At 36.6% G+C, this 27,032-nt stretch overlaps 2 protein-coding genes and 1 pseudogene across 5 annotated transcripts in view; 1 reads left to right on the forward strand and 2 right to left on the reverse strand.

The window, feature by feature from the left end:
* The window catches only part of LOC100155381 (olfactory receptor 4S2-like), a 348,453-nt gene that overhangs the window by 270,566 nt on the left and 50,855 nt on the right, over nt 1–27,032 (forward strand). Inside the window, exon 3 of one of the 4 annotated variants that reach the window (XM_084969329.1) lies at nt 5,669–5,716. The exons of the other annotated variants lie outside the window; for them this stretch is intronic. The gene's annotated coding sequence lies outside the window, so the exon portion shown is untranslated. The remainder of the gene's footprint in view (nt 1–5,668; nt 5,717–27,032) is intronic. 4 annotated transcript variants of the gene reach the window in all.
* On the reverse strand, nt 5,980–6,999 carry LOC100524322 (olfactory receptor 11G2-like). The gene has a single exon (XM_003128788.3). It carries the CDS (start codon nt 6,997–6,999, stop codon nt 5,980–5,982), a length of 1,020 nt encoding a protein of 339 aa, XP_003128836.3.
* On the reverse strand, nt 24,349–24,997 carry LOC102165928 (olfactory receptor 11H6-like; annotated as a pseudogene).

Consider the following 27,032-nt stretch of genomic DNA (forward strand, 5'->3'; position numbering starts at 1 on the left):
GTAGATTTACCCAAAGTTACCCATTGGTGGGGTTTACTTGTACATGGTCTGAGGGTGTGTTCTAGTTTCATTTATTTACATGTATATATGTATTCTTTTTCATCTATTTTCCATTATGGTTTATTATAAGATATTGAATATAGTTTCCTGTGCTGTACAGTAGGACTTTATTGTTTATCCATCCTATATATAATAGTTTGCATTGGCTAATCCAAAACTTTCAATCCTTCCCTCCCCAACCACCCTCCCCGCTTGGCAATCACAAATCTGTTTTCTATATCTGTGAATCTGTTTCTCTTTCATATACATGCTCATTTGTATTGTATTTCACATATAAGTGATATCACATAGTGTTTGTCTTTTTCTGACTTACCTATCTTAGGATAATAATCTCTAGTTTCATCCATTTTGTTGCAAATGACTTATTTTACTCTTTTTTATGGCTAAGTAATATATCATACTGTGTGTGTGTGTATAGAGTATATATAGTGTGTGTATATATATTTGTATATATTCATTCCTCTGTGAATGGACATTTAAGTTTTTTCTATGTCTTGGATATTGTAAATAGTATTGCTATAAACATAGGGGTGTATGTATCATTTTAAATTATAGTTTTTTCTGTATATATGTCAGGGAGTGAGGTTTCTGGATCATATGGTAGCTCTGCTTTAAGTTTTTTGAGGAATCTCTATACTGGCTACACCAATTTACATTCCCACCAAAAATGTAGGAGGGATCATCCTGTTTCTGCCTTATTATACATTTCACCTAGTAACACAAGTTCAGTTTTCCTTTTTCAGGTATAGGGAATTTAAAAATCTTCATTTCAAAATTTGGAGATTAAGCCCTTGTCAGTTGCATCATTTGCAACAATTTTTGCCTAATCCATAGGTTGTCTTTTTTTTAAAATGTTTCCCTTTTTTTAAAAAAATTACTCAATGAATTTTATTACATTTACTGTTGTACAATGATCATCACAACCTAATTTTACAGCATTTTGCTGTACCAAATTTCTAAGCTTGATTACGTCCCATTGGTTTATTTTTGTTTTTATTTCTATTGCCATGGGATCCTGACCTAAGAAAACATTTGTATGACTGATGTCAGAGGATGTTTGGCCTGTGTTCTCTTCTAGGAGTTTTATGGTCTCTTGTCTTAGGTTTAAGTCTTTAAACCATTTCGAGCTTACTTTTGTGCATGGTGTGAAGGTGTGTTGTAGTTTCATTGATTTACATGTAGCTGTCCAGTTTTCCCAGTCCTACTTGCTGAGGATACTATCTTTTTCCTATTTAATATTCTTGCCCCCCTTGTTGAAGATTAATTGACTTTAGTTGTCTTCAGCTCAACAGAAAAGAACAACCCAACTGAAAAATGGGTGGAAGACCTAAGTAGACATAATCATAGCCCGTCAGAATGGCTATCATTAATAAGCCTACAAGTAACAAAGAAGTGGTACATACATACAATGAAATTCTACTCAGCCATAAAAAAGACAAACTAATGCCATTTACAGCATCATGGATGGAAAAAGAGATTCTCATACTTTGTGAAGTAAGTCAGGAAGAGAATGACAAATGCCGTATGGTATCATTTAAATGTAGAATCTAAAATATGACACAGATGAACTTGTCTACAGAACAGAAAGAAACTCAGAGATGTGGAGGACAGACTTGTGTTTGGCAAGGGGGAGGGGGAGGGAGTGGGATGGACTGGGAGTTTGGGGTTTGTAGATGTGAACTATTATGTTTAGACTGGATAAACAATGAGGTCCTGCTCTATAGCACAGGGCACTATACCCAGTCACTTGTGATAGAACATGATGCAAGATAATATGAGAAGAAGAATATATATATATAAATATATATTTGTGTATATTGACATATATTTATTTATGACAGGGTCCCTTTGCTATACCGCAGATATTGACAGGACATTGTAAATCAACTATAAGGAAAAAAATTGTTTTAAATAAATAAATAAATAAACCTAATTTCAACTATTGCATTTCTGATTCAAGCCAAACTCACTAAATTCTGTCATGTCATATGAAAAATAACAGGAAACAAAGAGGTACTAAGATTAACCTGACAAGATTTTCAAACAAATATTTCATAGATATTCTCTGGGAAGGCCAACCAAACCATATGTGGGTTTTGTAGAAGAATGATATGTTATTTTATTTAAAATATGTTTAATTCTTCTATAATTTAAAATATGTTTATAGATAAAATAATGCTCATGGATTTTTTTGGTAGCAACATTTATGACAAAGTGAACATTGAATCAGGACAGTCAGAGACCTTCCACTTAAACATTTCTAAGCAATCTAAGGTATTCAAGATTGTGGATTCCTACTGCAGTATTGACACAGGCTGGTCTTCATAAAAGATTCCCCTTTAGCTGTTAGACCAAAAAGGAGTAGAGATGAGCAAACTCTCCCTTCCTTTTATTATTTATCCTTTTCTGGCCCTATATTGTCCCTGGGGGTTGCCTCTCAGGAGCCGCAGGGACAATCACAGTGCATCACTCAATCCCCAAATGAGTTTTACTTTCAGTGATGAGTGTAAAGGTGAAAGAACCTCCCTGAATCTGTCAGAGACTGTCACCTAGTAATGGCCCCCTGATTTCCTGTTCACCTGACACCTCCAGAGAGTTTCTGGGTTTAAAACACCAGCTCCATGTTGGATGTCACCAGTGGCTTCCAGGATTCTGGAGCTCCTCTTTCTTCATGTGCTTCTTTATGTGACAGCTAAAATTCACTCCAGGGAATCCCCAAATCCCAGGTACCTTGCCAATCACCCATTAAGAATAACCTGCCTGTTATTCTTACTCAGTAGAGGAGTCTTACTATTTGGTCTCCTCTATTCCACCTACAGGCCACTCAGCAGAGGAACTGATGCTCACTGGAGTGGTCTACTAGCCTACAGACTTCAGGGTGTATTTGAACCACTTGGGCTCTAATGCAGCATTCACGTTCCTGGGCCATCCCCACAAGTCTATCTCATGCCAGGCCCTGTGCCAGCAGATTTTATTTGCAACATGTGAGGGAGGCATTACCCCTTTCATGGGACAAAACAGAAGTTTACAGAGAATTATGGAGTTGGCTATAATTCATCTAGGTGTTTTATCTTTCAAGGGACTAGGGTAGCCCTAGTGAAAATTACATTAGCTGTTATTAAATTGTTATGCTTTTTCCTCATCAGGTCAACATTAAAACAGACACCCTTTTATTTTTTTTAAGCTGATTTTTTAAATAATGTTGTCACTTAAAGCACTCTACTTGATAAAGATGATTTGAACGTTAGTTTCTAGAGTGACAAGAAAAGTTAATCTTTGCCCTTAAGAAGCTCACAGTCTAACCAGCCACTGTGATCAGACAAAAGTCCTAGGGAGTCTATGGGGCAAAAATCCCACTCAAGGGTGGAACTTCAGAAGTGACTCATTTTTAGCTAAGTAAGTAATTACATTGACATCCTACACTGGGAGTGTTGTACAGTCTTGGCCGAGTTGATTTCTGTGGGAAGGAGAGATGAGGATGTGTTCTGAACTTACTTCTTTAGTTAAGCACTCTGATTCTCTTCAGCACTGGCTTCCCTTCTCCAAGCTTTGTGCACATTGACCCAGTGCCACAGGTGGCAGGATAAGTGTCATCATTTCTTTTTCTTTCCTTTTATTTTTTAGGGGTCTCACTGTGGCATATGGAGGTTCCCAGGCTAGGGGTTGAATCAGAGCTGTAGCTGCTGGACGCCACAGCTACAGCAACACATAATGTGAGTTGCATCTGCGACCTACACCACAGCTCAAGGCAACACCAGATCCTTAACCCACTGAGCAAGGCCAGGGATGGAACCCCTGTCCTCATGGATATAGTCAAGTTCGTTAACTGCTGAGCCACAGTGGGAACTCCAAGCCTCATCATTTCTTATTCAAACTGACTGCAGCCACAGGCTTTTAAGTGCATGCTTACCCATACCTCAAACTCAGGCTGGGAGCAATTCAGAGGAAATGTTTAGTTTCCATTTACCACCCACCTTTGGGTCTACTCTCTTTTCAGTGCTAACTCAAGGACATTCCAAGGTTATACTTTGGAGAATTTCTAGAGTTTTTAGAATTTCTAGAGTATCTGGGGTTTCATCCTTCATTTCAAAAACCTTGTCATACCCAGCTCAATTATCTGTTTACATTAAGTATCTGTTAGTTTTCTGCCATTTTAACGATAGTCTATCTTCTTTAATATGAACTTCTTGGTGTTACAATAGTGTCTTTCCAAATCAGTCCCAAATCTTTTTATTTTTAGTCTGAGATGACATGTAGCTCAGAATCCATTCTTCCATGAAACTGTATCTCTCCAAGACATTGTGGGAAAGTTAGCCTTTCTGAAAATGTTGTTTTCCCCAGAAGTTTCAAGACATTTCTCCACTCTAAGATTAGACACTGTATGTGTTTCTATTATTCTTCAAATTTCCTTGCATTTTCTCTCTTTCCTTTCAGGTGTACAGCATAGTGATTCAGGGTTTTTACAGATTATACTCCTTTAAATGTTATTATAAGCTAATAGCTATATAATATATCCTTGTATACAATATATCCTTGTTGCTTATCTGTATTATACATACTAGTTTGTTATTCTTTTTTTTTTTTTCTCTCTCTCTTTTTTTTTTTTAAATTTTCCCCCTGTACAGCAAGGGGGTCAGGTTATCCTTACGTGTATACATTGCAATTACAGTTTTTTCCCCATTATTATACATACTAGTTTGAATCTCTTAATACCATACCCCAAACTTGCCTCTCTCCCCTTTCTTTTTCTCACTGTTAAATATCAGTTTGATTTCCTTATCTGTGAGCTGTTTTTGTTCTGCTCTATGATTTGTATTATTTTTTAGATTCCATGTATAATTGATATCATGTAGCATTTGTCTTTCTTTAACTTATTTAACTAAGCATAATATTCTCTTGGTCTGTCCACATTGCAGCAAATGACAGGATTTCATTTTTTTTTTATGGCCAAGTAATAGTCCATTGTATATACATACCCCGTATTTTCATTTTTCCTTTCATATGTGATAGTCTCAGTAGATACACAAAAAGCATTTTATAGAGTTCAATAGCCGTTTATAATAAAAATTCTCCATAAAGTGGTATAGAGGGAATGTACCTCACCATAATAAAGGCTACATATGACAGAACCACAGCTAACATCATACTCAGGGGTGAAAAGTGAAAGATTTCTCTCTACAAAAGGAATAAAACAAATATGTGCACTCTCATCATTTACTTAGGATAGTATTGGAAGTCCTAACCAGAGCTGTTGAGCAAGGAAAAAATATGTATCCACATCAGAAAGAAAGAAGTAAAATGTCACTATTTGCAAATGACAAGATATAATGTACAAAGAACTCTAAAAACTCCATAAAAAACTGGTAAAACTAACAACAATGAATTCAGTAAGGTGAAAGGATACAAGATTAATATATAGAAAATGATGGCATTTCTGTACACTAATAATGAAATAACCAAATGAGAAATTAAGAAAACAATTCCATTTCTAATTGCATCAAAAAATCACAAATATCTAGCCAATGTTATTAGTCTGTCTTTTTAGAGTAAAATAACTGCTACACTCTGGCAAGGTAGACTTTCTTTAAAATTGAGTCTTTTTTAACAGGCACTATCTTCCAGTGGAAAATTTCTGGTTTACAGTATGAATCTCCAGGTCAGTCTGTCACCTCTATTACATGTGGTTCAACTCAGTAATACGAAGGAGACTTCTATCTTCTATTTAGAAATTGAATTATATATGGTGGGGCTGATTGGTTTAGATACATGAAGTTTCACTTTCTTGATAGTGTCTTGAAAATGGAATTGTTAAAATATTTTTCTTAAATAAGACTACTGAATCTTGTGGCAAGTGATAGGATGATAATCAGTACCCATTACAATAGCTTCTTAATAAAACTTAATGAATGGAGGTATCACTTATGTCTTATTAAGGTAAGTTGCATTTGAAATATGAAATTTAGCTCTCATTTGTATTTTATTAACACGTCCTTCAGTCCCACATACTTTCCTTAGGGCAGTCTTCATCTCCTTGTTCCGGAGGCTATAAATTAGAGGATTGCATAAAGGTGTTATCACAGAATAAAATAAAGTCACAAGTTTTTGCATTTCCACTGGGTGTTCTGATCCAGGGCTAACATACATCACCATAACAGAGCCAAAAAAGAGGATTACCACAGCCAGATGAGAAGCACAAGTGGAGAAAGCCTTGCGCTTGCTCGCTGCCGAGGGCATCCTTAGCACAGCCAGAATCACCAGAGCATAGGAACAGAGGATGAAGAGAAAGGGGCCAATCATGAAAACGGCATTGAAAGTAGAGTAAATGAATTGTGTGGTGGTGTCTTCAGAACAGGACAGCATCATCAATGGGACAGGATCACATACGAAATGGTTGATGACATTTGGGCCACAATAGGGCAACTGAGAAATGAGAACGACCGGGGTTAGGAAGAGGATGAACCCACAGGACCACCCAAAGACGATGAGGCCAGTGCACAGTTGTTTTGTCATGATGCGTGGGTAGTGCAGAGGACAGCAGATGGCAAGGTACCTGTCAAAGGCCATGATGCAAAGGTAGAAGCCCTCATCACACCCAAAAGAGAAGAAGAAATAGAACTGTGCAAAACAGCTCACAAAGGAGATGGACTTGCTTGTGGACAGGAAGTTGGCCAACATGTTAGGGACAGTCGTGGTGACATAACATATTTCCAGGAGAGAGAAGTTCCCCAAGAGGATGTACATGGGGGTGTGAAGGCGCCGATCCCACCGCACAGCGCAGACAATGGCTGTGTTCCCCATCAGGGTCAGGGTGTAGGCTACTGAGAAGAGCCCGAAGTAGAGGAGCTGCATTCGTGGGTGTGAGGGGAAGCCGAGGAGGATAAAGTGGCTAACGGTGTGGGTGGTTTCTCTGCTGGACACATTCATTATTCTGGAAGACATGGAGATGATAATGGATACTGCACTTCAGTGGAGTGTGCAGGTTCTTCCTGAAAACACCTACTGCCTTTATCTTTTATAAGTTGTTAACAGACCTTTCCTTAAGCAACTATAACTATGACATTCATGATCCAGACCCTGAGCACATATTATTTTAAAAAGTCACAATAATCAAAAAGAGGGAAAAACATAAATTGGAGACAAAATTTTACCTTTTGAGAATGCTAAACTTGTTATGAGGAATGTAAACTTTTGTGATTCTGATAAATTGCCTATATTAATCTCCTCTTTCATTTATTTACCCGCGCTATTGTTCTTATATTTCTGTGCATGTGTTCTTTCAACAGTACTAAGGATACTTGTTTCTTTATGATTTGTAAGTGATATAATAATAAAACTGAAAGCAAGGTATTGTAAAGCACTCTGTTCCAATGTGGTACCATGGTAGAACCTAAATCTCATTCTCACTTTCAGTTCCTCCAGCTTAGTCAAGGTGTAATGAGCTGAATATGACAATTAAGAAAAGGAAGAGCAGCCTGTCTCAGTGACTGGACAAGTTCAGTGTTCCTGATGTGGTATCCAAAATCAAGTTAGTTGAAAGAAAAAATAATACATATATTTATATATAATAATAATATATAAAAATAATACATATATTTATATAGAATATTATATATTCTATATATATATAATGTGTCTGTGAGGATTTTCATAATGCTTTATTCATAGCCCCTTTTCATGTCCTTCATTTTAGACAGAACTTTGGTATCTTTTTACATCCCACTATCTCATTAAGCCCATCTAGGCCTTAAAAATGAAACAAGAAATGTCTCACTTCTCTCCCCCTCTGGCTGCTTCTATCCCAGCTAGTTGTTATTGAATCAAAACTCAATTCTCCTGTTTCCTCAGCCTTGTTCCAACATAACTACATTAGGCTAAAGAAATCATTCCAAAATCTTTCTTTCTTTCTTTTTGATTGACAGTATTGTATTACTTTAGGTGTACAGCATGGCGATTCAGTGTTTTTACAGATTATACTGCAATAAAAGTTATTTCAAGCTAATGGATATATTTCCCTGCTCTATAAATATATCCTTACTGCCTATATATTTTATTTATAATAGTATTTGTCTCTTAGTCCTATACGCCAACATATCTTCCTTCCCCCTTCCCTCTCCCCACTGTTAACCACTTGTTTGTTTTCTGTGTCTATGATTTGTTTCTATTTTGCCATATACACTCATTTGTATTATTGTTTATATTCCACATACAAGTTAGTATCATACAGCCTTTTGTCTTTGTCTGACTTATTTCCATAATGGAATATTCTCTAGGTCCATCCACACTGCTGCAAATGGCAGATATAGAAGCAACTCAAGTGTCCATCAAGAGACAAATGAATAAAAAAGATGTGGTATATTGATACATGGACTAATAAGCCATAAAGTAATAAAATTTTACCACATATATTATTGAACCAATAACATTACAGTGTAATGGAATATTACTCAGCCCTAAAAATATTTATGAACATCTTCACTATGTTGAGTAGGCTTTTAAGTGCTATGTAAACAGCTGTGGATGTGATAGAGCCTGTGCAGATTTTTAACACATTTTTTTAAATGTGGAGGGTTAACGGCAGATTTTTAACACATTTTTTTTTTTTTTTTTGCTGAATTTTGATTTTCCACTACTGGAAATACTTCTGGATTCCGTAAGGAATATTTAATAAATCAAGGTTGCCTTTTCAAGGTGGGACTGTAAGACTTTGAGTCTGGAAAGTCCTTGACATAATCCTGTATAGGAAGATAATATCAGGAGTCCTAAGTCCGGCCACATAGATTGCTAACTCTTTTATTTGACGATTGAGATGGCACCTAAATTGAAGGAACTGTTACTATTTATAGATCCCCATTACCCTTTGGAATATGTAAATATAGATGTAGTAAATTAGGCCAGCAAAATTCTTGGCTCTCTGTGTTGTCTCAAATAGTTTGTTACTGATTTTAAAGAATGAATTCACTTATTCACCCAGGGGTTTTGAAGAATCATATCTCCTAATACCTTGTTTGAAAGATGTGTTTATATTTCAGTAGATTATCTCTCTGTCCTTTAGGCATTCCTGTTCTTTTTACTCAGGATCCTAGTGTCAGTCATTTTGATGTATTTATGTAGAGAAAAGTCATTGACAAAGGATTTGTTTTAAATCATTATTGATACTTACCCTTTTTGTTTTGGACTATTTCCTGAGGATGGTGATTGTCCAGTGACAGATTTAGAGTAAATCTTGAATATACAAAAGAAGAAAAAAGAAAAACAAACTCATACATGCTGAAATTGTTACTTCAAGAAGAATTAATACATGTTAAACCAGGGTGCATTAATCTAATGGAACTGAGGAGCAATATGTGGGCTTGGGAAAGAAGATATCTCTTAAATGAAAGGTTTGCCATATTCCCTCTACTCACCAGGCATCAGAACTCATCAAAATAAATCCTTCTCCAGTAGTTTATGAGTTAATAGGCATTTCCAGTGGAAATCCTAAGCCTCTTGGTTTCTCTCTCTCATTCATCTCTTAGAGAGAAAATGAACTGAGTGAAAAATACCTTCCAAAACTTAAGGAAACAAGGAGGAAATCTGTATTTTTAGAGTTGATTGTCAGCATTGTGTTCTTATGAAATATTTTCAGCTTCCTCAAAGATAAGAAGAAATACTTCCTATAAAATTACTTTTGTAAAAAATTGGAGTACATGTGGCTTTCAAGGTAGAGTTTCCACTCATTCCTTGGATGAATGCTGAGAAGAGGTTCAGAGATGGGAGATGAAATATTACTCCATAGAGCAGAAGGCATGTGAGGGACTTGCAAGAAATTGGATGATCCAGTTTATAATCTTTCATGGGTTGTAAAGGGTGCACCCTGCAGGATATTTTTTCTCTAGCTTCAAGGCACATGGTTGTGGTGAAGATGAGAGCACAGATGAAGGTAATATATTTACAGACTTGCTTGCATCATGATCTTTGGGGATTTGGGGGTTTCTCTTGGTACTTTGTTAGTGTTTGTTTAAAAGAGAAGATAATTTTCAATTTTCACTTACTCATAATCCAGCACCAAGTCTTACTATTCACAAAAGAATAGTGAAAATGTGTGGAAAGAGATTCTATTTTTTTATGCTTTTGTATCCATGTATAGTTGAAGGTTCCTAGGGAATAATTAAGTAATAATTGGGATGTCATTGTAACGACAATAGGAAGCTTAATCGCTAGGTTCCCTCTATTTATTTTGAAGAAGAAGAAATCACTCTTTGCCCATCATATATTTGCACTTGCGTAGTTTTTTAGAGACATTAGAGTTGCATTTTATTTGCAGCAAAAAGAGTTGACAGCTAAATCTCATAAGAATAGAGAGTAGAATGGTGATTGCTGAAGACTGGGGATATGAAGGAAGTTGGAAGATGTTGGCTAAAGGGTCCAAATTTCCAGCTGTCATATGAGTAAGTTCTAACTCCCAAGCTTATTCTCTGGTGATGATGAAGCCACCAATGCCCTGATACCAAAACCAGACAAAGATAGCAGAAAAAAAGAAAATTACAGGCCAATCTCATTGATGAACCTAGACACAGAACTCCTTAATAAAATATTAGCAAACAAAATCCAACAATGTATTTGAAGAATCATACACCATGATCAAATGGAGTTTATCCCAGGGATGCAAGTATTCTGAAATATCTGCAAATCAATCCTTGTGATACACCACATTAACAAAATGAAGATTAAAAACCACATGATCTTCTCAGTAAATGCAGAAAAAACTTTTGATAAAATTGAACAGCCATTTTTGATAACAGCAAGAACAAAAAACCTCTCTAGAAAGTGGTCATAGAGGGAACCTAACTTAACATAATAAAAGCTATATATAGCAATCCCACTGCTAACTTTATTCTCAACAGTAAAAGCTCAAAGCATTTTCCCTAATATCAAGGATATACATTCTCACTACTTTTATTCATCATTGTTTTTGATGCCCTAGCCACAGCAATGAGTAGAAAAAGAACAAAAAGGATTCTAAATTGGACATGAGCAAGTAAAACTGTCACTGCTTGTAGATGACATAGAAAATCCATTAAATTTTTTTATTTTTTTATTGTTTTTTTATTTTTTGTCTTTTTGCCTTTTCTAGGGCTGCTCCCATGGCATATGGATGTTCCCAGGCTAGGGGTCTAATCAGAGTTGTAGCCACTAGTAAACGCCAGAGCCACAGCAACGTGGGATCCGAGCCGTGTCTGTGACATACAGCGCAGCTCATGGCAACGCCAGATCCTTAACCCACTGGGTGAGGCCAGGCATCCAACCCGCAACCTCATGGATCCTTGTTGGATTTGTTAACCACTGAGCCACGATGGGAACTCTGCAAAAGTCCATTTCTATTATTAAAAAATCCTAAGGATTCTATCAGAAAAACTATTAGGGCTTTAATTTGGTAAAGTTACAGGATACAAGATACACAGAAATCTCTTTCATTCCTATACACTAACAATAAATGAAAGATCAGAAAAAGAAATTAAGGGAAACATTGCATTTAAAATCATATCAAAAAGAATAAAATACCTAGAAATAAACCTACCTAAAGAGGCAAAAGACCTGTAGTCTGAAAACTATAAGATGATGATGAAAGAAATCAAAGATGGCACAAACAAATGCAAAGATATACCATGCTCTTGGGTTGGAAGAATCAGTATCTTCAAAATGACTATACTACCCAAGGAAATCTACAGATTTAATTCCCTATGAAATTGACAATGTCATTTTTCACAGAACTAGAACAAAAAATTTTTAAATGTGTATGGAAACACTAAGACCCCGAATAGCCAAAGCAATTTTGAGAAAGAAAAATAGAGGAACAATCAGTCTCTTTCACTTCAGGCTGTACTACAAATCTACAGCCATCAAAACAGTATAGTACTGCTACAAAGACAGAAATAGAGATAAATGGAACAGCATAGAAAGCCCAGAGATAAACCCATGCACCTATGGTCAATCAATCTATTACAAATGAGGTGAGAATATATAATGGAGAAAAGACAGTCTCTTCAATAAGTGGGGCTAGAAAAACTACAGTTACATGTAAAAGAATGAAATTAGAACAGTCTCTAACACCATACACAAAAATAAACTCAAAATGGATTAAAGACCTAAACATAGGACCAGATACTCTAAAATGCCTAGAGGAAAATGGTGAAACACTCTTAGACATAAATTGTAGCAATATCATTTTGGATCCACCTCCTAGAGTAAGAAAATAAAAACAAGAACAAACAAATTGGGCCTAATTAAACCTAAAAGCTTTTGCACAGCAAAGGAAACCATAAACAAAATGAAAACACAATGCACAGAATAGAAAAAATCTTTGTAAATGAAGCTGCCAACAAGTAATTGATTATTCTCCAGAATACGCAAACATCTCATACATCTCTCTATTAATAACAAACCCAAACAATCCAATTAAAAAATGATCAGAAAATCTGAACAGACATTTCTCCAAAGACAGACAAATGGCCAAAAAGCACATGAAAATATCTTCAGCATCACTAATTATTAGAGAAATTCAAATCAAAACTACAGTGAAATATCACCTCACACCAGTCAAAATGGCCATCATCAAAAAGATAACAAACAACAAATGCTGGAGAGGTGTGGAGAAAAGGGAACCCTCCTACACTGTTGGTGGGAATGTAAGCTGGTGCAACCACTATGGAGAATGGTATGGAGGTTCCTAAAAATCTAAAAACAGAACTACCACATGATGGAGCAATCCCACTCTTGGGCATATATTCAGTGAAAACCATAATTGAAAAAGATACATATACTGCAGTGTTCATTGTAACACTATTTACAATAGCCATGACATGGAAGCAACCTAAATGAAAATCAACAGAGGACTGAATAAAGAAGATGTGGGACATATGTACCATAGAATATTACTCAGACATAATAAAGAATGAAGCAATGCCATCTGCAACAACATGGATGGACCTAGGAATTAATATTCTAGGTGAAATAAGTCAGACAGAAAAATACAAATATATGATATCACTTATATGTAGAATGTAATAAAAATGGTACAAAAGAACTTCTTTATAAAATAGAAACGAACTCACAGCTTTTGAAATCAAAGTTATGGTTACTAAAGTGGGAACCATGTGGGGAGGGCACAACAAATTGGGAGGATGGGATTAACACATACATACTGCTCTATATAAAATAGAAAACTAACAAGGACCTACTATATTGTACAGGGAGGTCTACTAAAGTTTCTGTAATAATAACCTCTATGGGAAAAAAGAATGGATATATGTATACATATAACTGATTCACTTTGCTACAAACCTGAAATACAACATTGTAAGTTAAGTATGCTCCAATAAATTTTTTTTTAAAAAGATGAATAAGTTCTAATGTACTGCTTGGTGACTATAATTAACAAATATATACTTGAAATTTGGCAAGAAAGTAAACCTTAAATCTCTTGTTCCTAGCCCCAACCAAGAAAAGGTAATTTTGAGAGGCAGTTGAGGTATCAAATAACTTTATCATGGTATTCATTTTATAATAGATATGTATATCAAATCATCATGTTATAAGCCTTAAACTTACACAGTGTTACATGTTAGTAAACCTGGAAAAAAGTCAGTAAGAAGTTTAATTGGATCTCATTGCTTGTCCACTCCAAATGCAATATTTTGGATCTACTAACCCCAAACTCCCGGTCCATCCTATTCCCTCCCCCTTGCCCTTGGCAACCACAGGTCTGTTATCCATCCCCATGAGTTTGTTTCTTTTCTATAGACAGATTCATGTCATATATTAGATTCCAGATGTAAGTGATATCATATGGTATTTGTCTTTCTCTTTCTGACATACTTCACTTACTGTGGGAGTCTGTAGTTGCATCCATGTTGCTGCAAATGGCATTTTTTGTTCTTTTTATGGATGAATAGTATTCCATTGTGTATATGTACCACATTTTCTTAATCCATTCATCTGTTGATACACATTTAGGTTGTCCTCTTGTCTTGGCTATTGTGAATAGTGCTGCAATGAACACAGTGGTGCATGGATCTTTTTGAATAAATATTTTGTCCAGGTATATGCCCAGGAGTGGGGATGCTAGAACATATGGTAGTTCTATATACAGTTTTCTGAGGTACGTCCATACTCTTTTCCACAGCGGTTGAACCAATTTACATTCCCACCAGTAGTGTGGGCGGGCTCCCTTTTCTCCCCACTCTCCAGCATTTGTTATTTGTAGTCTTACCAATGATGGCCGTTCTGACTGGTGTGAGGTGGTACCTCATTGTAATTTTGAGATCCTGCTGTACAGCACAGGGAACTATATCCAGTCACCTGGGATGGAACATGATAGAGGATAATGTGAGAAAAAGAATGTCTATATATGTATATCTGGCTCACTTTGCTGTACAGTGGAAATTGACAGAACACTGAAAGCCAACTATAGTAAAAATTTTCAAAAAAAGGGAAAAATAAATTTAACTGACATTCATTTATTCCACAAATATTTTATGGAATACCTACCATGTGAAAATCACTATTTCAGATCTCAGATTTCTTATAGAAAACAACCCCAAAATGTCTTCATAGTATCTGTATTTTATTGAAAGGAGAAGAAATAAATAATACATATATATTAGAAAATAATATGGAGAAAAAAATAACACAGAGAGTGGGGAATGTTAGAATGATGGAGTTATGATTTTAAATAGAGTGGTAAGGAAAGCCTGACAGAAGGTAAACATTTAAACAACGTCTTAAAGTGAAAGAACAACCTTTCTGGATACCTGCAAAAATTGCATTCCAGGCAAAAAGAATAGTTAATCATAGAAACCAGGCCGAAGAAATTATAACATGTTGGAGAAACAGCAAGAAGGCTACTGTGGCTATGTAGTGTAATGGGGAAGTAATAGAACAAGCTAGCAGAGAGATAAGAAGATGAGGGCAAATCATTTAGGGCTGTGTAGGGTGTTGTAAAGACTTTGGGTTTCATTATAAGAAAGATTCAGTGGAGGTGGCTGGGCAGAGAATAAAAAGATACGGCTAAAGAGGGTTTTTTCTTTTCTTTTTTTTTTTTTTTCTTTTTCTTTTTCTTTTTAGGGCCATACTCGTGGCATATGGAGGTTCCTAGGCTAGGGTCCAATCAGAGCTACAGCAGCTGGCCTACACCACAGCCACAACAACATAGGATCTGAGCTGCATCTGTGACCTACACCACAGCTTATGGCAACACTGGATTCTTAGCCCCCTGATCAAGGCCAGGGATCAAACCCGCAACCTCATGATTCCTAGTCACATTTGTTTCTACTGTGCTATGATGGGAACTCCGTAAGAGCGTTTTTATAATTTCAAAACATTATACCTAAAAGTATATATATATATTATAATTGTAAAGTTCACTGAATTAATTTGTGGAATAGAGAAAACATATAAGAGTACGGTATCCAGGTATCACCTTTGAGCGTGGGAGGAATGGGGAGATAGAGCAAATTTTGTTAGTATTAAGCTGTTGCTCAGAGAATTTCTGTAAGAATAGTGTGAAAAGAATTTAGTTTCTAGGGTGGCGTGTAGTTTCAGGATCAATGATATTATTCATTTGTGCCTAAAATATTAAAGACAATCTCAGGCACATTGTGTGATGGTATGAAATTGAAGAGGAAAAAAAGGAGAAATTCCTGGACATAGAGAGGCCTAGAAGAATATGGGTAAAGCTAAAGACACCAACTATTGAGGAAACTAAGCTTGTTGACATATCCAGATTGTGTCACTTTCCCACACACAGGGGTAATACTTCCAACTCTGAGAAGGAGATTGTCTTAGGGAGACAATTTCAAAAGCCTAAGACTCACAGGACTAAGTCTCTATCAAAATAACTCTGCCACTGCACTGTCATCCTAGAAATAACACCATTAATACCTTTTGCACATAAAAGTTTTAATCATTTTAAGTTGCATACCACTGTAGGTATCTACTCTTTGAGTTTACAGGCATTTACACTGTATCAGAAAATTCTACACATTTTAATGACTATTTTAGAAAATTAAGAAAAATAGGCAAATATACAAATATAGAAAACAGTATTAATGGCACCACTAGTCCATCTGAATCAAATTGTTGTTAATATCTTGCTGCATCTTCCCCATTTTCCATTCCTAATCTTTTTCTAATCATACTATAACAATTTGGAACCTTATTTTTCTCACTAAACAGCATATCTTAAGTCTTTGCTCATATTTTGGGACAGTCTTTAATACTATTTTTTGTACTACTGGTAAAACATTCTGTCATGTATACATACTGTAATGGTCCTGACAATTTATTTATTGGTGGATATATAATTTAATTACAATTTCAGATTATTCTCCAGGCCTGACTTTCTAAGAGGAAGTTTGAGGAACTGAGGTGGTTAAGAGAAAATGCACATGATATGAAGGAGAACCAGTTTGAGGAAAGAGCACAAAACCAAGAAGTGGAAACTTTTGTCATACTCGGTTTACTTATGCGGTTAGTTTATACATGGGTGCTATTGAGAGGACACTGATGAGGTCTCCAAAACTACACATGCAGCACTTGCGTCCTAAATGAGCTCTAGGCAGTGAGTAAAATTTCCAAGAACATTTATAGTAAATAGCAGATATACCAGCTTTGTTTGTGTGTCTGTGTACTTTATGTAGGTTTTATTTTGTTCTTGAAGGATCAGGTGTGTGTCTGGTATACTGGTTCTGAACCAATTTTAGTTTGGGGGATAGGGTCCATGCTCAAACTTCTTTGCAGATTTTGTTGCTGAAGGTTTGGCAGTGGCTGCTTCAGCTAGCAGCAGGCAGACTCCCCCCTCCAACACCAAACAGAACCCCACTGTGTTCACTCAGCCTCAGCTCCAGAGGCAACATCCCCCCATTTCACTGAGTGAAGAATTAGATATAAAGAATAAGCCTTCTTTAATACTGTGAAGTTGAAATTTTTGAGTTAACATTTTAAAAAATTTTGGTAAAAAAGTAACAAGCTTATAGTAAATATTTAAAACCTCAAAAGCAGAAGAAAATTACCTATAATTTTACTAAAAGGTTGTAAAACATCCCTTAGTGTATTTTCTTAATTTATTTTTTTCTTATTTATTTATTTTTTTCCATTGTATAGCATGGTGAGCAAGTTACACATACATGTAGACATAATTTTTCCTCCCATTGTCATGTTGTGATGTAAGTATCTAGACATAGTTCTCAGTGCAACACAGCAGGATCTCATTGTAAATCGATTCCAAGAGCAATAGTTTTCATCCGTTAACCCCAAGCACCTGATCCCTCCCACTCCCTCCCTTTCCCCCTGGGCAGCCACAAGTCTATTTTCCAACTCCATGATTTTCTTTTCTGTGGAAAAATTTATTTGTGCTGTATATTAGATTCCAGATATAAGTGATATCGTATGGTATTTGTCTTTGTCTTTCTGACTTACTTCATGTAGTATGAGAGTCTCTAGTTCCACCCATGTCACTGCAAATGGCATTATTTTTTTATGGCTGAGTAGTATTCCATTGTGTATATATACCACATCTTCCTAATCCAATCATCTGTCAATGGACATTTGGGTTGTTTCCATCTCTTGGCTATTGTGAATAAAGCTGCAGTGAACATGTGGGTGCATGTGTCTTTTTAAAGGAAAGTTTTGTCCAGATATATGCCTAAAAGTGGGACTGCTGGGTCATGTGGTAGTTCTATGTATAGATTTCTAAGGTACCTCCAGACTGTTCTCCATAGTGGCTGTACCAGTTTACATTCCCACCAACAGTGCAGGAGGGTTCCCTTTTCTCTGCAACCCCTCCAGCACTTGTTATTTGTGGACTTATTAATGATGGCCATTCTGACTGGTGTGAAGTGGTATCTCATGGTAGTTTTGATTTGCATTTCTCTAATGATCAAGGATGTAGAGCATTTTTTCATGTGCTTGTTGGCCATCTGTATATCTTCCTTGGAGAAATGTCCATTTAGGTCTTTTGCCCACTTTTCCATTGGGTGATTAGGTTTTTTTGCTGTTGAGTTGTATGAGTTGCTTGTATATTCTAGAGATTAAGCCCTTGTCGGTTGCATCATTTGAAACATTTTCTGCCATTCTGTAAGTTGTCTTTTTGGTTTCCTTTGTTGTGCAAAAGCATGTCAGTTTGATTAGGTCCCATTGGTTTATTTTTGCTTTTATTTCTGTTGCTTTGGGAGACCGACCTGAGAAAACATTTGTAAGGTTGATGTCAGAGAATGTTTTGTCTATGTTCTCTTCTAGGAGTTTGATGGTGTCTTGTCTTATATTTAAGTCTTTCAGCCATTTTGAGTTTATTTTTGTGAATGGTGTGAGGGTGTGTTCTAGTTTCATTGATTTGGATGAGGCTGTCTAGTTTTCCCAGCAATTCTTGCTGAATATGCTTTCTTTTTCCCATTTTATGCTTTTTCCTCCCTTGTCAAAGATTAATTGACCATAGGTGTCAGGGTTTATTTCTGGATTCTCTAGTCTATTCCATTGGTTTGTATGTCTGTTTTGGTGCCAGTACCACACCATCGTGATGACTGTGGCTTTGTAATATTGCTTGAAGTCTGGGCGAGTTATGCCTCCTGCCTGGTTTTTGTTCCTCAGGATTGCTTTGGCACTTCTGGGTCTTTTGTGGTTCCATATAAATTTTTGGATTTTTTGCTGTAGTTCTGTGCAAAATGTCCTGGGTAATTTGATAGGTATTGCCTTGAATCTGTAGGTTGCTTTGGGTAGTAGGGCCATTTTTACAGTATTAATTTTTCCAACCCAAGAACATGGAATATCTTTCCATTTCCTTATGTCTTTAATTTCCTTAATTAGTGTTTTATAGTTCTTGCCGTATAAGTCCTTTACTTCCGTGGTCAGGTGTATTTCCAGGTATTTGATTTTTTGGGGTACAATTTTAAAAGGTATTGTATTTCTGTATTCCTTTTCTAATATTTCATTGTTAGTATGCAGAAATGTGACTGATTTCTTAATGTTAATCTTATATCCTGCTGCTTTGCTGAATTTTTTAATCAGTTCAAGCAGTTTTTGAGTTGAGTCCTTAGGGTTTTCTATGTATAGTATCATGTCTGCATAGAATGACAGTTTTACCTCTTCTCTTCCTATTTGTATCCCTTTTATTTCTTTTGTTTGTCTAATTGCTGTGGCTAGGACTTCCAAAACTATGCTGAATAGCAGTGGTGAGAGTGGACATCCCTGTCTTGTTCCAGATTTGAGTGAGAAGGCTTTCAGTTTTTTTTCATTGAGTATTATATTTGCTGGGGGTTTGACATAAATGGCTCTGATTATGTTCAGGAATGTTCCCTCTATACCTACTTTGGTGAGAGTTTTTATCATAAATGGATGTTGGACTTTGTCAAATGCTTTTTCTGCATCTACTGAGATGATCATATGGTTTTTGACTTTTCTTTTGTTAATGTGGTGTATGACGTTGATTGATTTGCATATGTTGAACCATCCTTGTGCACCTGGGATGAATCCCACCTGGTCATGGTGTAGGATCTTTTTGATACATTGTTGGATTTGGTTGGCTAGAGTTTTGTTGAGAATTTTTGCGTCTATATGCATCAAAGATACTGGCCCATAGTTTTCTTTTTTGGTGGTATCTTTGTCTGATTTTGGAATTAGGGTGATGATGGCATCATAGAATGTCTTTGGGAGTGTTCTTTCATCTTCAACCTTTTGAAAAAGTTTAAGGAGGATGGGCACCAGATCCTCTTTGTAGGTTTGGTGCAATTTGACAATGAAGCCATCTGCTCCTGGGCTTTTATTTGTAGGGAGTGTTTTTATGACGTGTTCAATTTCATTTTTAGTGATCGGTCTGTTCAGTTGGTCTGTTTCTTCTTGATTCAGTTTTGGAAAGCTGTAAGATTCTAGGAAATTGTCCATTTCTTCCAGATTGTCAAATTTGTTGACATATAGTTGTTCATAGTATTCTCTTATGGTTTTTTATATTTCTGTAGTATCTGTTGTGATTTCTCCTTTTTCATTTCTAATTTTGTTTATTTGGGTTCTTTCTCTCCTCTTCTTAGTGAGTCTAGCCAGAGGTTTGTCAACTTTGTTTACCTTTTCAAAGAACCAGCTCTTGGTTTTATTAATTTTCTCTATTGTTTTTTGAATCTCTATTTTATTGGTTTCCTCTTTGATATTTATGATTTCCTTCCTTCTTCTGACTTTAGGTTTTGTTTGTTCTTCTTTTTCTAATTGATTTATGTGGTGTGTTAAGTTGTGGATTTGAGATTTTTCTTCTTTTTTGAGGAAGGCCTGTATTGCTATGAATTTCCCTCTGAGTACTGCTTTTGCAGCGTCCCATAGATTTTGAGAGATTGTGCCTTCATTATCATTTGTCTCGAGGTATTTTTTGATTTCCTTCTTGATTTCCTCATTGACCCATTGGTTTTTTAGTAGCATGTTATTTAGCCTCCATGTAGTAAGTTTTTTCTCACTTCTTTTCCTGTGGTTGATTTCTAGTTTCATGGCATTGTGGCCAGAGAAGAGACCTGAAATAATTTCTATGCTCCTAAATTTTTTTGAGGTTAGCTTTGTGCCATATATATTTTTTTAAAATTTCAAAGTAAGTTTAGAAACAATTTTGTAAGTCTTTCCTTTTTATTTTAAGTAATGATTCTTATTTTTTCCATTATAGCTGGTTTACAGTGTTCTGTCAATTTTCTACTGTACAGCAAGGTGACCCAGTTACACATACATGTATACATTTTTTTTTTGTCACATTATCATGCTCCATCATAAGTGACTAGTGCTATACAGCATGATCTCATTGCTTATCCATTCCAACGGCATTAGTTTGCATCTATTAACTCCAAATTCCCAATCTATCCCACTCCCTCCCCCTCCCCCTTTGCAACCACAAGTCTTTTCTCTGTGTACATAGTTTTCTTTTCTTTGGAAAAGTTCATTTGTGCCATATATTAGATTTGAGATATGTTATATCATATGGTATTTGTCTTTCTCTTTCTGACTTACTTCACTAGTATGAGAGTCTGTAGTTTCGTCCATGTCCCTGCAAATGGCGTTATTTTGTTCTTTTTCATCACTGCTTAATATTCCATTGTGTATATATACACCACATGTTCTTAATCCAATCATCTGTTGATGGACATTTGGGTTGTTTCCATGTCTTGGCTATTGTGAACAAAGCTGCAATGAACATGCGGGTAAATGTGTCTTTTTCAAGGAAATTTTTTTCCAGATATATGCCCAAGAGTGGGATTGCTGTGTCATATGGTAGTTCTATATATAGTTTTCTAAGGTACCTCCATACTGTTTTCCGTTGTGGTTGAACCCATTTACATTCCCACCAACAGTGTAGAAGGGTTCCCTTTTCTCCACACCCTCTCCAGCATTTGTTATTGCGGACTTTTAATGATGGCCATTATGACTGTTGTGAGATAGTACCTCATAGTAGTTTTGCTTTTCATTTCTCCAATAATCAGTTGTGTTGAGTATTTTTTCATTTGCTTATTAACTATCTGTATATCTTCTTTGGAGAAATGTCTATTCAGATCTTTTGCCCATTTTTCCATTGAGTTGTTGGCTTTTTTGATGTTGAGTTGTATAAGCTGTTTGTATATTTTAAACATTAAACCCTTGTCAGTTGCTTCATTTGAAACTATTTTCTCCCAATCTGTAAGTTGTCTTTAGTCTTTTCTATTTTGGAAAAAAAAGACTAAACTTGGCATTATATTGTTAACATTTTCTACTCATCTGTTATTTTTCCAAACATGATTTTGAATATCTATAAGACATTTGCATGAAATTTTATAACTTGAATGTATGGTAATTCACATAATAATTCTTCAATTACTAAACATTGGATATATGATTTTTATGTCATTAACATTTAATTTTTGTTAAATTTCTAAATTTATTTCACTTGAAATGACAGATTTACCACATTTGCTTGTTATACTCAGAAATATGGTAGATACCTACGTTTATTGATTTTTTTTCTGATTTAAAGTTCAATATTTGCAGTTTCCTTTTTACATACTTCACTGATTTGGGGTGAATTTATTTAGAGGCATTCTACTTTTTTTGTCATCATGAATGACATTTTCTTTCCATTGTATTTTCTTCCTAATTATTATCTTTTGTATATTTACTTTGCATGATGCCACCATTTTAACGTTTCTTATTGATTTTCATCATTTTTTGAAATTATTTTTCGAAAATTTGCATCAAATATCTGCTAGTAACTCATTGAGAAAAATAGGCAGCAAAATAAGGACTGTCATGAGAGCAAATTTGTGAGTTTCAATGCAAGAGATAATTGATGAATATTGGTATGCTATGTTTTAGTCTCTATCTTCTCCCTCTTTAGGGAGCATTATAGGGTCGAGTGCTTGTATTTCCCTTTTATTTAGTACTTTAAAACATTTTTTGTTACAGTTGGTTTACATTGTTCTGTCCATTTCTGATGTACAGCAAAGTGACCCAGTCATACATCTATACAACTCTCTTTAGTTTTAATGAGAGAAGGTGGGGAATGCTGCATGTGGTTCCCTTCTTCCCTCTCCTGCCAAGGGATGTTGTGTAAGGCTCTGCAGGGGTTCCTGGCATAAGGGAGCCTGTCCAAAGGAGGTAGTGATGACTGTTACTCAGCCTGTGCCCTGGAAACAGAAATGTGCACCCTGATGTGTGTGGGAGGTCCTCCCTGAGGAAGGGTTGCATAAAAGCACTTCTGATCAAGACCTGCAGCTGAGAGGCTGCTGCTTTGTGATTTTTTGATCACAAAGCCCAAAAGGCTTCATAGACTAGTTTTGACCTTGCATTCAAGCTTTAAACTGGTCATCCTATCACCTCACTTAGCACCTGACATATTATCTCCCTTGCATAACTAAAATGAAGTTAGACTAAAGAATCTGGTCTCTTGTGTTCCTAGGGAACAGGGTACAATTTCACTAGTAGATGAGAATATGCCCTCTGAGAGTAAGGTTTATTTACTAAGATGCAATTTGATGACTGAGTCCAGGCCACTTTGAAAAAAATTAACTGGAGAGTAATATACCTCATTTATGACATTAGCCATACTGTCTTATTTCTTTTCTCTGACTCTCTCACACATTAACCTCTCTGCATGGTTTATTTTCATCCTAATACACCCAGGGAGAAAAGCACTTTAAGAAATCATAAGGCACTTAAGGTATGAATTATTTTTGTTTTATTAAGTTTATTCCAGGTGATCTTGTTTCCAGGTCTCACTTCTGTTCTCTTTGAGTACATTTATTCTTTTGATTGCATTCTTCTGGGTGGTAGTAAGATAAAGAAGGAGTAGATCAAGTTATGTGACCCTAAAACTATCCAAACAGTAACCAGTTGGAGAAAACTATTTTCACAAGATCATGTTCAAAAATTGGCCTGCTAAGAAGCAATTTTTGACATGCTTATTTGACGAAGACTCTCAACCCCCAAAGGACCTAAACATGGACAAAATTCTTGTGAATAAGGAAGGGAAAGATGTTCTGGTCCCTCTTGTGGGTGGTGGGGAGAAGATGTGAAAAGAGGAGAACGAGGCAGCACCAGGGTAAAATGTGGGAAGCTAAGTGTTGAGCATGGTCCTTCCTCTGACTCTCCCTAAACCCATCCCTGAGTTAGGCTTATTAACCCACGCAAAGCTGGAATGGTTTGATTTCATATAAAATGTTGAAATGGATGAGGCGCACACCCAGACTGATGTGACCAAAATAAGACAGCGGGTGCATTAGGAGAGAGGATAGAAGCACACATGAGCCTGCTTGTATGGTGTGTGCATGTGTGTGTGTGTGTGTGTGTGTGTGTGTGTGTAGATAGTGGTATAGACTCTAGACCTCTAATCACTATGGAACTCATGGTCAGAGACAAATTTACTTAAATTTACAAAACAGATACTGAGAGTGTTTTCATTTTACTATTTCCATGCAGTACACATAGGCACATTCATACAAATATTAAATATTGATTAATACAAACAGTAAAGCCTAGTACAAATGATTTGTGATAATTCTGGTTAGATCTTACTTGCTATTTAAGTCATCGAAATGCAGGGATTTTAGCAAACATACATGTCTCTCAAATTTACTGAACCACTAATATATAATTTTTTACTACTCTATGTCCTACCTATATATGGATTCTAGTACTTGAGAAGCTGTCTTTGACCAAATAGCATGCTCCTACACAGTTTTCTCAGGGCTTCCTTCATCTCCTTATTCCGGAGGCTGTAGATCAGGGGATTGAAAAGTGGAGTCATCACAGAGTAAAATAAAGTCACAATTTTCTGAATCCCTGCTGGATTGCCTGCTGTGGGACTCACATACATCACCATGATTGAGCCATAGAACAGGGACACCACAGCCAAATGGGAGCCACAGGTGGAGAAAGCCTTACGCCTGCCTTCTGCTGAGGGAACCCTAAGCACAGCCCTGATTACCAGGGTGTAGGAGCTGGTAATGAACAGGAACGTGGAGAAAATTAGGACTGAGTTAAAGATGGCACAGATGGTCTCGGTGGCAGGGGCTGGCACACAAGACAACTTCATGAGGGGTCCCGGGTCACATAAAAAGTGATCAATAGTATTAGGGCCACAAAAAGGAAGCTGGGAGGTGAGATAAACTGGGAAAAGGAAACAGGAGAAGCCACACACCCAGCAGCAGGCTCCCATTCTGATGCAGCGTTGAACTGTCATGACAGTGGGGTAGTGTAGGGGCCTGCAGATAGCAAGATACCTATCAAAGGCCATGGCAGATAAGAAGAATGTCTCAGTGGTGCCCATGGAGAAGAAGAAGTAGAACTGGAGGAAGCAGCCAGAGAAGGAGATGGTCTTGGTCTCGGAGAGAAAGTTGGCTAGCATACTGGGGACAGTGGAGGTGACATACCACATCTCCAGGAAGGAAAAATTGGCCAGCAGGATGTACATGGGGGTGTGGAGGTGCTGGTCCCACCACACTGTGCAGGTAATGCACAGGTTTCCAATTAGTGTCAACACATACATCACAGAGAAGAGTGAGAAGAGGAAGATCTGCATCGCCCAGGTACAGGTGAAGCCAAGAAGAATGAATTCACTCACAGGGTCAGAGTGATTAGTCCCTCCTGGGTTTTTCATTTTTTTCCCCTCTCCTACAACTACAGTAACAAGACATTACATGTTACAGATGATTCCATAGAAGTTTTCTCATTCAGATGTTTTCTGGACTTCTTTACAGTTCAGTTCACAGTATAGTTTTAGATGTTTTGAAGATTTCCAGCATTCTTTGCCCCAGTGTTTCACTTGAGAAATAAGGAACTTGGAGGTGTGGATGCTTATTACGGCCGTATCATCATGATCACCATGCCTATCACGGTCTACTAAATACCTGCCTTTGTGTCATGTTCTCAGCACTACATAAACCATGGGAGATGCTCCTTGCCATTCAGAGGCTTTCAGCCGAGTTCAGGAACATCCCCCTGGGCCAACCCTATATAAGGACACAGGGAGGTTTAAACAAGTATATAATTCATGCTCTGTGTCAATAGAAGATAACATTGCAAGAATGTATAGCCATAAAGCAAGAGTTTGTTTACTACTGTAATCTTTAGTGCTATCCCAGGCAAGTTTCAGGTGGGGTTTCTGTTTGTATAGTATTGGGAATGTTGGAAAAGAAATAAGGAAAACAACATTTTATCAGTGATTGCTTATAGCAAGGCCAATTGTGAAGTTCGTGTTCCCTCTTATTTTTAAAGATCCCCATGAAAAAATTCCACAACTAGCATTGTTAATTTTTCTCAATGTTTAGTGACGTATGCACAATCCTATAAACTACTCTTTATTTCAACTTGCTTATGTGTAGTCAAAAATGTTCTTGTTGAAAAGGAGTGAGGTTCATGCATTGTCACTTTGAATAAACATTATAAATGAAATTGGTATGAATGAGTGAGTTTCAGAGACTACAAACTAACATGATTCACTTTTAACTGAAAATTACCCTAAATTGAGGACAGAGGCTTCAGTCCTTAGGTGAAATTTATCATATGCTGAGAAACTACCTTAGGATAGTATTCTCTATATATTTTTGCCACACAGAGCAGAAATAACTCCAGTGGTATATATATCATTGAAAACACCTTGAGATTTAAATTACATTAATGGAAGATCTGTGCATGCAGTATTCTTTCTTATTACTCTCTGTATATTATCTGAGGCTTCTATGTTAGAGTTCCTTATGGTTGCCTTGGCCTGTAAATGTTTTTTTCTGAGTACTGGTCCTTCCTATTTTTCCTTCTCCAATGATGCTCTCTCTGCAAGTGACCTGTCACCCAGCCCCTTGACATAAAAACCATCCATGTGAGATGAAGCCAGATTTTGTCTCCTTAACTGTGATTTTCTTCAATCTAGATTTACCTAGTCAACTTCTTACTCAACATCTCCATTTGCTCTGAAAGATCACTAAAACACAAGGAGCCCATAACTAAACTTTTGGTTCTTCTCACCTGAAACGGTCTGGTCCCTACTTCTTTGCCATGTCACTCAGTGGTACCTCCAATTACTCAGTTGCTCAGGCCATAAACTTTGACCACATCCTTACTGCCCCTCTGAATGTTCTTCATCTAAACCATCAACAAATCCTTGAGGCCTTGTGTTCAAAATATAGTCTTTCAAAACTCTGATCACGTCAACTACTCTTAAACACAACTCTAAATTCCTAAGCACGGTCTATTTGGCCAGTGAGGCCTTTCTCCATGTCCTCATATCCTACCACTCACCTGTCTACTGACTCTGCTCTAGCCATGCTGAAACTTGACCATGCCAGTGTGGTCATTTTCAAGGCCCAGAATGTGCCTCATTCCTCCTTGCCAATACTCATGTGCTTTAATCTCTTATTGTGATTTTGGTAAAAACCAAAGACTCAGAGAGGCCTTTCTCAATTTAGCCCATCTTTGCTGCTCTATGTCCCAGTTCTGCTTTTGTTTTCTAC

This window comes from Sus scrofa, chromosome 7, assembly GCF_054392235.1.
Source record: "Sus scrofa isolate SSC_HxYL_T2T_F1_AM1 chromosome 7, Sscrofa_HxYL_maternal_Yorkshire_Landrace_v2.0, whole genome shotgun sequence".
Classification (NCBI taxonomy): domain Eukaryota; kingdom Metazoa; phylum Chordata; class Mammalia; order Artiodactyla; family Suidae; genus Sus; species Sus scrofa.

Bases quoted from the DNA above. Each gene is read 5' to 3' on its own strand.
- LOC100524322 (XM_003128788.3), bottom strand. From the start codon at position 6,999: ATGTCTTCCAGAATAATGAATGTGTCCAGCAGAGAAACCACCCACACC.